Below are 12316 nucleotides of genomic sequence, written 5' to 3'. Positions count from 1 at the left end.
AATAAACAGTTTGTTAATAACTTTGGTGTAAACGCAGCTTTACCATTCTAATCCAATCTAATGTATCAGTAAGATACAGTATCATCTTAACTTGATACACAACATCATAATTTGATACAAAAATTCCAAACTTTAAATGAATTCTTTAAAACATGGGGTATGTATCTTCTTGCTCTATCTTTTCTCCATAACATTGCCTTGTTACCTATATTATATAATTTTTGTAACTTATCACCTATCGGTACTTAATAATAATATATTGTGATTGATATTACTTATTTAAATATTATACAAATTCAACTATATATCTCATCTCAGTTCGTTGTTGGATTTATTTATGTTTATAATATATCATATATTCAAGGTTTCAAATTGTCTAGAAGAGTTTCTGTCCAAGAAATCGTAGAACTATTTCTGTACAAGAGGTAAGTCTTACTTTGTATAATCACTTAAGTGTAGAGTGTTGTTCAGCTATAATCTCACAAATCCAGTAAGGATTCGGCTATAAACGAATTCAGTTAGAATTCGGCTACAATTTAAAATAGTAATATGTAATATTTGAATCTCCTAGATTAGATTAGAATTAAAATCACCTGACAGGGATTAGGGTGGGGGGGATTAAGGGTGGGAGTTGATGATGCAGTCTCAAATTGTTAGCGAAGTGGGTGATGAGTTGCAGCAATGCAATTAGGTGCAGCCATGCAGTTGTGTGCAGTCGGGTGGAGCTGCTGGTCTCGGTGCATTGTCCTGGAAAAATTTGAAATTATTAAAATTTGTAGAACAAGAAAGATGAAAAAAGTATTTTTATTAGTGCGGACAAATGTTAACTTGGACCCAATAATAATGTGCACAATATTATAATATAGATTGTCGACTTGGACTTAATAAATATTCATCTATTTCATAAAAGCACTACATTCACCTGGGCTACTTTTAAACAAATTAATAAAAACAATATAAAAACTTTAAAATTGTTGTACAGTTGTAAGGTTTTTAAAAAATGAGGGTACTACAAGATTTTTATACTAGTTTTATTAATTCATCTATTTCACTCTCCATGACGAGATGCAAGTAATAATCCGTTTTGAACTATTTTTGACGAACTACAGTCTAATTGTTGACTCGTTTTAATTGACCGAGCGAAGTGAGGTCTAAAATTCAAGTCGACGGTTTGTAATTTCTCTTAATGTTTGAATGTTTAAATGTTTATATGTTGCGCATTTACGGCGAAACGTGGTAATAGATTTCCATGAAATTTGAGAGGTATGTTCCTTTTTTAATTGTGCGTCGACGTATATACAAGGTTTTTGGAAATTTTGCATTTCAAGGATAATACTAGTATTTCTGTAAACAGTAGACCTCACGCAGTATTCACATCCACAAGTACCTGATTGGAACTATAGACCTTATGCAAATACACAAAGACCTTAAAGAGATATAGACCCACAATGTCTATGCCCTCCCAATGATAACTCTTACTTGAAATTGAAGGCCGCCATTGGGGTATTTTAGCACGAGATATTATATCTATATGGTTGTAATATTATAGATTGAAAAGGCATTGGTATGTAATCATCTTATAGGTTGCCCCCTCAATGGCCGAATTCAATTCCAAGTACGACACTAGCGCTGCATGTGAGTCTATGCATCTTTAAGGTCTTTGGAAATACAGCAATAGACTGGCTTCTCCACACATCTGTGTAATCACTTGTCAGCTGATTTATGATGAATAATTCTATAGTCTGATTTTTACTCTGATATTGACGTATGAAGGAGGCTCCTTTTTCGTTTTATATTATCCTTGAAATGCAAAATTTCTGAAAACCTTGTATATACGTCGACGCGCAATTGAAAAAGGAACATACCTATCAAATTTCATGAAAATCTATTACCGCGTTTCGCCGTAAATGCGCAACATATAAACATATAAACATTTAAGCATTTAAACATTAAGGAGAAATGCCAAACCGTCGACTTGAATCTTAGACCTCACTTCGCTCGGTCAATAAATACTCATCTATTTTACTATCCATGACGAGCTGCAAGTAATAATCCGTATTAAACTATTTTCCACGATACTACAGTCCAATTTTTGACTAGTTTTAATAACTGATATTCATAAATTAGACTGCAGTGTCTTCGAAAATAGTACAAAACGGATAATATTATACATATCTCCAATATTAAACACGATATATCTGTAAAACAGTAGAAATCAATGAAAAAAGCAATATATAGACCCAGGGGGTTAGTAAGTGAGTAGAATAATCTGTATAACTAGAAATTGGACTGTAGTCTCGTCGGAAATAGTACAAAACGGATAATTTTATATATATGTCCAATATTAAACACGATATAAAATCTGCAAAACATCCGAAAAAACAAAGCAATATATTGAATCTGGGGGTGGGTGAGTAGAATCTGTATAACATATAACTATTATCAATGTGAAATATCTCTCTTCATGATTAGGAAGATGAAAAAGTAGGTACTAGAAAATTTATAATTTTTTGATGAAATATTAAAAAATCAATTTCTCTCATATTATTTCCCTCAATGATGTTTATTTTCTGTAATTTGTAATCTGTTGTTTATTTGTTTCAAATTCCACTGTTAACTATTCTTACTGTTTTGTTGGGAGTGTAAGAGCGGCACAGTATGAGAGACTACCAGCGTCACATAGCTTCACCAAATACAACTACTAGGACTATCAGTCAAATTGGAACATAAACGACCTTTACCATAGCATAAATTCTCATGCTATCTTTCCTCTATGATTCCACATAATTTATTGTAGCCTAAATATAGTTTAAAGTTTCATTTAAGAAGAGAGAAATACTTGAAACTCTTCTCCAAATCAATTTCTTTCATATTATTTCCCTCAATGTTGTTTATTCTCTGTAATTTGAAAAAGGGTTTCAAGTATTTCTCTCTTCTTGAATAAAACTTCAAACCATAGTTTGGCTACGATAAATGATGTGGAATTATGAAGAAAATATAGCATGAGAAGATATGCTATGGTATAGGCTGTTTATGTTCCAATTCCACTGATAGTCCCAGTAGTTGTTTTTGGTGAAGCTATGTGACGCTGGTAGTCTCTCATACTTTGCCGTTCTTACACTCTCACCCCAACAAAACAGCAGTAATAGACAGTAGTCGACAGTAACTGGCTTCAGTTTTTGAGACGGTAAAGGGTGTTTATGTTGCAAAAAATTTCAAAGTTAACTGAAGCCGATAGTCCTAGTAGTTGTTTTTGGTGAAGCTATGTGACGCTGGTAGTCTCTCATACTGTGCCCTTCTTACACTCTCACCACAACAAAACAGCAGTAATAGACAGTAATCGACAGTAACTGGCTTCAGTGTTTGAGAAAGGGCGTTTATGTTGCAAATTTCAATGTTAACTGAAGCTGATAGTCGTAGTAGTTGTTTTTGGTGAAGCTATGTGACGTTGGTAGTCTCTCATACTGTGCCCTTCTTACACTCTTACACTCCCAACAATACAGTAATAGTGGACAGTTATCGGCTCCAGTTAGCAGTGAAATTTGAAACATAAACGACCTATACCATGGCATATCTTCTAATGCTATCTTTACTCAATGGAGAAACTGGAACAATTTTTCATTCCACCCTAATATGGAGAAATTTCACAATATCTCTGTTCCTATAGTGAGGTCCACGTAATAATGGCAGTGTTTGATTAGCAATGGTATTGCTATCCTTGTCTATCATCCAACAAAGTGGATAGCACTATCTCTTTCTTGTTTTGCTCTGTTGCCAGATCGTCGTTTAACAATGTAGAATTAATAATTAATTACCAAAATATTTCATCTTAATCATAAGAAAATACCACAAAGTTATTTATTATGAAGAGTAGATGATAACACTATGTCTTGTGATTGAGTAAAAGTTAGTTACCAGTAAACTAGAGTAGTTTCTTTTGTGAATACCGCTATTTTATTCCTTATATTACCAGTTGAAAAAAAAAATTGAAAACTTGACAAACATATTTGTTAATTTTCAGTGAATTAAAATACCAAATCAAAGAAACTAGTTGTTAAACTATTTTAAAGTTTTTCAAAAATTAAGGTTGCTTTAAGATTTTATATTCTTCAAGAATAGTAATTGCTGTCAAGAATAAAAAAATAAAAATATATGTATTTCAATTGTTTCTATTTACAATTATTATTTAAATTATTATATAGGAAATTATATTTTCTCACTGCCTGTCTGAGTCTCTTGTCTCGAGAAATTCACATAGTTCGTACATGGGCCTTCCTTTGAGAAACTCACCCATGTGAATGAAGTGTTTTTATTCTTGAAGAATATGTAGTAAAGAATTTTGACTAAAAAAATTAAGAAATATCTTCATCAAATTTCTGAATTCTCACCTTGATTAGTAATGTTGAAAGCGAGCACATTACTATCAGTTGCAGCACTGCTATCCCGTGTACACGTGTTGGAGCTGGTAGAGAAACGTATGACAGTGCCCCCTGTGATGCCCCCTGACCCCCCCGGGGCACCTCCCAGGCCCCCCTGGGCTCCACCTGTGGTGCCCCCACTAGCAGCCTCGTAGGCGAAACAGTAGCGGCGTGCCCCCCTGGAGCTACGGCTCAGCGGGGTAGTGATCAGGAAGTGGGTACCGTTCTCAACCCAGCCTCCGTGGCATTGGTAAACTGTGGAATAAAAAAAATAAGATCAATTTTAACAAATAGACTCTCATATCACGAATGAAAAAACACTTTCTCCCAAATACGTACCCTCCTATTGGCTATAAGCATCTAATTATCTGCACTTTGTCGAATCACGGTATGGATCAATCGTTTCTCATATACGAGGGTCATTCAATAAGTAACGAGACAAATTCCTAATTTTCAAAAACGGACATATTGATCCATTATGTAACTTTCAGGACATGAAGTTGATAATCTTGTGATGACATCTGATCAGCTGTTCTATCATATTTCGTGAACATAATCGCAAATTATATAGAAGGAGACTGTAGGTGTCACGCGCATTTTTGTGTTAAATTTCTGCTGTAGCTGACGTCATTTAATATCCAATCATCTGTTTTTAGCAGATAAGTTTCATGAATTGCCGATAGGTGTTGAAAACCTCGGTTGGTGGCGATGACGCAATCTAGCTGGCTGGCAACTGCGCACACATTTCATGATCCCTACCGTTTTCATATAAATACCGTGTGTCGAACAATCATCAGAATCCAATTTGTCGATAAAAAAAAATTCCCTTGTCTATCATTCGACAAAGCAGATAACGCTATCCTTCTCTATCATTCGATGGTGAACTGACTAGTAGTTCTGTGAACAGTAGACCTCGCGCTCAGTTAGTTACATTGACCTGTTGTTATGTTTTCTCAAAAATAAATAATTTATGAGTTTAAAATGTCTAGAAAAAATCCTAAATAAACATAGAGCTTTCTGTCCTATCGAACCGTGACATGTCGTCCCGGAATGTGAGTGTGAGCGCTGTTATCAGGTCGGGCTGCAAATGTCTACAACGTTGATGGAAAGATACATTTTCAAGATGTTCGATGTTTTTGAACGGGTAGTATAATTGAGGTGCGTACAGATATACGCGCCGCGAACATGAGCAATTCACTTTCAATCAGCTGACCATATTTGTATTTTACAGAAACTGTAAGATACAGATATAAAAAGCTTGGCATCAGCTGATTAAAAGTGAATTGCTCATGTTCGCGGCGCGTATATCTGTACGCACCTTTATAGTCCACTAGACAGCTGATTTTTGGTGAATAATTCTATAGTCTGATTTTTACTCTAATATTGACGTATGAAGGAGGCTCCTTTTTCCTTTTATATTATCCTTAAAATGCAAAATATCAAAAAACCTTGTATATACGTCGACGCGCAATTATTTAAAAAGGAACATACCTGTCAAATTTCATGAAAATCTATTACCGCGTTTCGCCGTATATGCGCAACATATAAACATTTAAACATTTAAAAATTAAGAGAAATGCCAAACCGTAGTCTTGAATCTTAGACCTCACTTCGCTCGGTCAATTATTGGGGTGATGTATGAAAGCTCATTTATGATATTGACTACAATTTTTTTGTAGATTTAGTTTTGTAAACTCGCTCATGAAATGCTAACAATGACGTACGATTTTCTCCGTCCTTATAAATAATTATCCTATTAGATTAAACAGATGATGTTTGGCAAGTTCCATTTAATCTAGTAGATTTCATAAGGACGGCAAAAAAACGTACGTCCGAAAATCGATGTGTGTGTAACTAGGCTTAGGGAATTCCATGAAAATACTGTCCAGTTAGGCTCAACTCACACTTACGCCACTCAGGTCGAGAAGAGACTCGACTCTAGTCGAGAGAATGCGTTTTCAAATGGTGACACTCAGACCAGTCGATTCTAGTCTCCGCGACTGTCACCATTTGAAAACACATGCTCTCCAATAGAGTCCAGTCTCTTCTCGACCTGAGTCGCCTAAGTGTGAGTTAAGCCTTATTTATTTATTCATTTACAATGCAAATGACACTAATGTAATAACATTGGTAGATAAAATAATAAGGTGTAGTCCTTGTGCTATTTTTCTTCCAAATTTATAGGTGACAAAGTCCAAGATAAGGTTAGAATTTCTTCAATTGAATTGAATTGATTGGATGGAAGTGTGAACGAATCAATCAATGAAAGAGTTAATTAACTAATTGTTATTGTGAATTAATCAATATTATTTTTACCAGATGTGACACGAGGTTTCTCGGGACTGTTATCACAGTCTGAACGGAATTCCATGGTATCAGAAGCACTGCAGCCAACTACCAAGGTCTTCAGATCTAGTGAACAACCGTCTTCATCATCCCCAAAACTCTGCAACTTTCTGCTGCCTGCTGAACGCCTATAACTGGAAAAAATAACAAATTCGAAAAATATATACAATATCCATTTCATAATCCATTGGACATTGTAGTTTTGTTTGGCCTGAGTAGCCGGGAGACATATTTTCCAATAGAATGTAATAATATTGACAACGGAGAGGTACCGGGTTCGATTCTCGGTTTGGGCACGGTTTTTGGATAGTTTAATTCTTCAAATGTCCTCCTGCTATTTAGTTCTTCGGTCAATATTTGCAGTAGCAGAGGTCCTCAGTTCTATAGACTTCATTGGATATTTGGAATAATTATTATATAAAGCAATGTTTTCTAATATTGATACAGTACAGTGTAGTATCAACAGTCGAAAATATCTCTGTCAGTTGTAGAAATGACTTCTAACAAAACGATTTATATGACTCAAGCTCAGTCTCTAATGAAGAAATTCGGCATTTCAGTTCTTTTACTTCATTCTGCAGTGGCACTAGGGTGGTGTCGAGAGCATCATTGACTATAGCTGACACTCGTTCGAGATAGACTTTATTATAGAATAAATTATTGTGTTAGGAGCGTTTATACCAGAGTTGTCAATGAGATTTCAATAATTGTGTCAATTTGTTGCCAATTCATCAAAATTCTACTTGAAAAATCCATGCTTTTAATAACATTCTTGTTTCCCACTCAGTGCGGGAAATATTGAGAAAGTTGCCAATAAGATCTTTCCCCCTCTACAATTCTATTCTATAGTGAGGTGCACGTTATAATGGCAGTATTTAATTAACAATAGTATTTCTATCCTTGTCTATCATTCAACAAAGTGGATAGTGCTATCTCTTTCTCGCTTTGCTCTGTTGCCAGATCGTCTGTTAACATGTAGAGTTGATAATAAATTAACAAAATATTTCATCTTAATTATGAGATTATTGAAAAATAATATTTCTTGTTTAATGATATATAGTTGATTATTTTAAAGGAGATGAACAGTCAATATTACATCAATAAACCTGTATCAACTACCGTCTTTAGAAGGCATTGACAAGACAGAGGATTGACAACGTCTTTCTCCACTGCCATTATATCGTCGGCCTCACTATGAATATAGTCTACTCTGCTATTCAAAATTCTACACTCTCCACTCACAGACTCAAGTCTTTGTTTAAATGTTTAAATGAATTTTATAAATTCGTATAATGATTTTGTGTATAAAAAGCTATTTGATTTGATTGCTATTCTAGAATACTCACTTCTGATTGGCGTAGGAGTGAGAGAGCGTGCAATCAGATCGATGGGATGCGATTGTATCTCGTGGGAGCGAGCGCGAAGCTGGTCTCTCTTTGTCACTCCACTCACTGAGTATCTCCCGAAATGCGGACATTTGCGTTGCTCCGGATTTGACGCTAGAAAAATGAGAAAAAATATGAACTATTTTTACTAATAAATTGAAGAAATTTTGGGCAATTGCCTGTTTCTCTTTCCAAATATCGTGTTTGTGACTGTTCTAATAAATAAATAAATAAAAATATTGACAACGGAGAGGTACCGGGTTCGAATCTCGGTTTGGGCACGGTTTTTGGATAGTTTAATTCTTCAAATGTCCTCCTGCTATTTAGTTCTTCGGTCAATATTTGCAGTAGCAGAGGTCCTCAGTTCTATAGACTTCATTGGATATTTGAAATAATTATTATATAAAGCAATGTTTTCTAATATTGATACAGTACATCAATCAGTCGAAAATATCTCTGTCAGTTGTAGAAATGACTTCTAACAAAACGATTTATATGACTCAAGCTCAGTCTCTAATGAAGAAATTCGGCATTTCAGTTCTTTTACTTCATTCTGCAGTGGCACTAGGGTGGTTTCGAGAGCATCATTGACTATAGCTGACACTCGTTTCGAGATAGACTTTATTATAGAATAAATTATTGTGTTAAGGAGCGTTTATACCAGAGTTGTCAACTGAGATTTCAATAAATTGTGTCAATTTGTTGCCAATTCATCAAAATTTTGTCTACTTGAAAAATCCATGCTTCCAATAACATTCTTGTTTCCCACTCAGTGCGGGAAATATTGAGAAAGTTGCCAATAAGATCTTTCCCCCTCTACAATTCTAATCTATAGTGAGGTCCACGTTATAATGCAGTATTTAATTAACAATAGTATTTCTATCCTTGTCTATCATTCAACAAAGTGGATAGTGCTATCTCTTTCTCGCTTTGCTCTGTTGCCAGATCGTCTGTTAACATGTAGAGTTGATAATAAATTAACAAAATATTTCATCTTAATTATGAGATTATTGAAAAATAATATTTCTTGTTTAATGATATATAGTTGATTATTTTAAAGAGATGAACAGTCAATATTACATCAATAAACCTGTATCAACTACCGTCTTAGAAGGCATTGACAAGACAGAGGATTGACAACGTCTTTCTCCTATATTTCTCCACTGCCATTATATCGTCGGCCTCACTATGAATATAGTCTACTCTGCTATTCAAAATTCTGCACTCTCCACTCACAGACTCAAGTCTTTGTTTAGGATATTCACAATGTTTAAATGAATTTTATAAATTCGTATAATGATTTTGTGTATAAAAAGCTATTTGATTTGATTGCTATTCTAGAATACTCACTTCTGATTGGCGTAGGAGTGAGAGAGCGTGCCAATCAGATCGATGGGATGCGATTGTATCTCGTGGGAGCGAGCGCGAAGCTGGTCTCTCTTTGTCACTCCACTCACTGAGTATCTCCCGAAATGCGGACATTTGCGTTGCTCCGGATTTGACGCTAGAAAATGAGAAAAAAATATGAACTATTTTTCCAAATGTTTAATAGAGCATTTTTTTTAAACATTTTTATTGCCCATAAAAACAAAATACAAAATAAAAAACTTACAAAAGAAATATTCTAGATTATAATATTATGCTATTTTACAAATAAATTAAAATTACATGGCACCATTTATCATTTATTTATTTGTTGATAGAATTACAAATCATATGAATATGATTGGGATAGAACAACAGGCATAGCCTAAAACTATTCTTTCCCAATTTTGATAATAATGAAATTGTCCAAAAAAATAGTTTAGGCCTATGTTTTTACTGAGGAAATTTAAAGTTCAAAGTTCTGTCCAAGAATATATATTAGCTAGAAATTTTGAATTTAGAATGATTAAAATACCAAATCATAGTCTTTAATCATAGTCACCACCCAGCAAGGGCAAAACCCTGACCGCTGAGTGAGAGTATCAGCTGTTTAGACAATATAAAAATTTATTTACTAATAATCAAAGCTACAAAAATCTAAGTTAACAATAAATTACTAGTAATTATAATATTTGACTGATGTCGAAGAAAATTTTTTGTATCACCCACTTATTTATCGTTCCATCCTCTGTCTGCCCCTATTAGAAAGATATTCTGACAATGCATTTGGCATGATATTTATTATTTTTGAGCTAAGATACCCCAATTGTCTTCGCACTATTATCAAATCTGAATAGTTGATATTATAAATGTATGAGATGTAACTCTCAGGTTATACATAGAACGTTATTATTCACTGTAAATTCATCTTCCTCATCCATGCATAATAGAGAAGTTTCTTTATATAAATTGACGTACTGTCATCACTTTAAATTCGGCAAATGTTTCACTACAAGAAAAAGCCCTTGGCTTATTAAGAATTGCTTTTATTATCATTTTTTGAGATGTAAAGTTTTTATTCATGAAAACATGATACGCTCCTCCCCATACCACTAACCCATATTGCAGCATTTAATTTGGATTTTCGTCTAATAATAATAATCAATTCATTAGCATTTGAATAATTGCAATATCTCAGTTATTTCCATGTGTAGACTGGCTGGCCGCTGTGGCTTCGTATAAAATGAGCGCTGCTATCCAGAGATTGTCAGTTTGGTGTTAGGGTAAGCATTCCTGACCGGCAATTAGGAGGTACTGGGTTCGATTCCCGAGCTGACAAATAATTTTTGAATAGTAGCGCTCATCGAATTTCCATCTAGCTGTTTACCCTGTTGTCAATATTTGCAGAAGTCTTCGGGGTGAATTACAGCATTTAATTTGGATTTTCTTTTAATAATAATTGATTCATTAGCATTTGAATAATTGCAATATCTCAGTAATTTCCGTCTGTTTAATAGAGCTCTTGTTTTATTGGAGACTAGCAGGTTATCGGTGTCCCACAATTGAAAGCTTGACAAACTGAAAACTTGAATTGAATCTTGAAGAATTGAAAATAGGCCTGTAACCATCCTCGGTGAATTTAGAATCTATAAGCAAAACTCCAAGTTAATCAGTACAGTAGTTCAGACGTGATGATACGTCATTCGTGAATATCCTATCCCACACATGTATAGGAATTGAACTTTCGAAAAAACCGAAAACAAAGTTTAATTTCACAGAATAAATTTCAATCCCGAAAATATTAAGTATGATGATGAAGAGATGAATGGACCAAGAGTTTTTGCTACATTAAAATACCAAATCATTCACAGAGGTACTCACATATTGTGTAGGCCTTTATCCATTTTTCCTTTATTCATTCATACAATAACTAGGATACATCATAAATAATAGGGAGAGGAAAAATAAGGTAACCTTGTGCTATTCCTCTCCCAAATTTAGATTAGGTTACACATATAGTCCGAAATAGGTCAAGTATTCTAGTTCTTCAATTCACAAAATTTTCAGTCCTCAAGTATTGTCACAAAGTACCTATTACCGTTCAGGAGATATGGGCAATTGAAAAATTGCAAATTTTATGTTTGCAGCTGCATTTATATGAAGTATAGATATTCAATAGGAATTATTTTATACTGATTATTTCATTGAAATCAGAGACAGTATTAAAAAAACATGGTTATATAAAATATAGTTTTTTTTTTCACTTTCTGTGAAGTTGATATCGTGGTAATTATTCATATTAAATAGAAATACTAAGAAATTGTCAATTTTTGAGTATTTCTATTTAATTATATGAATAGGCTCAGTTGCAATGATCAAATTCAATGTTTAAAAACATTTTTGAAGAACTTACTGACTAGCGTGATGTAGGAGGCTGTGGTCCTGTCAAAGTAAGGACCAGTACATGCTTCTTCCAATCTTCTTGTTGGTGTACCTGAGGAGTATGTAAAACAGATTTATAATATTAATTACCTATTTCTGAAAATATATTCAATACCATACCTCTAGTACTTTTTCATCAACACCACAATTATACAATGAAATAGCAGGGAATCTTGATAGTTTTATTCATTCTTATGATAGCCTAGTTCCTATTCTAAAATACAAATTTCAAGAGTTCCTACACTCTGTACAAATTACTCTTTGTCTTTTTTCTTTAGGGCTACTTCCAATACGAATATAAATATAAATCTTAGTACCTTCTAAATTATTTTATCACAAGATATGTTTCAGACATTAGGG

The 12316-nt window shown here is 33.9% G+C and overlaps 1 protein-coding gene across 1 annotated transcript in view; it reads right to left on the bottom strand.

The window, feature by feature from the left end:
- LOC111058531 overlaps positions 1-12316 on the bottom strand; it is a gene marked incomplete in the record, with an annotated part of 104729 nt that continues 92413 nt past the window's right edge. The window contains 5 exon segments of the mRNA XM_039439824.1: positions 1-747; positions 4389-4673; positions 6735-6898; positions 9500-9653; positions 11928-12008. Of these exon segments, the coding sequence (XP_039295758.1) occupies positions 590-747; positions 4389-4673; positions 6735-6898; positions 9500-9653; positions 11928-12008 (842 nt within the window).

Source organism: Nilaparvata lugens, chromosome 13 (genome assembly GCF_014356525.2).
Source record: "Nilaparvata lugens isolate BPH chromosome 13, ASM1435652v1, whole genome shotgun sequence".
Lineage (NCBI taxonomy): Eukaryota > Metazoa > Arthropoda > Insecta > Hemiptera > Delphacidae > Nilaparvata > Nilaparvata lugens.
This window is presented reverse-complemented; position numbering and strand designations above follow the sequence as displayed.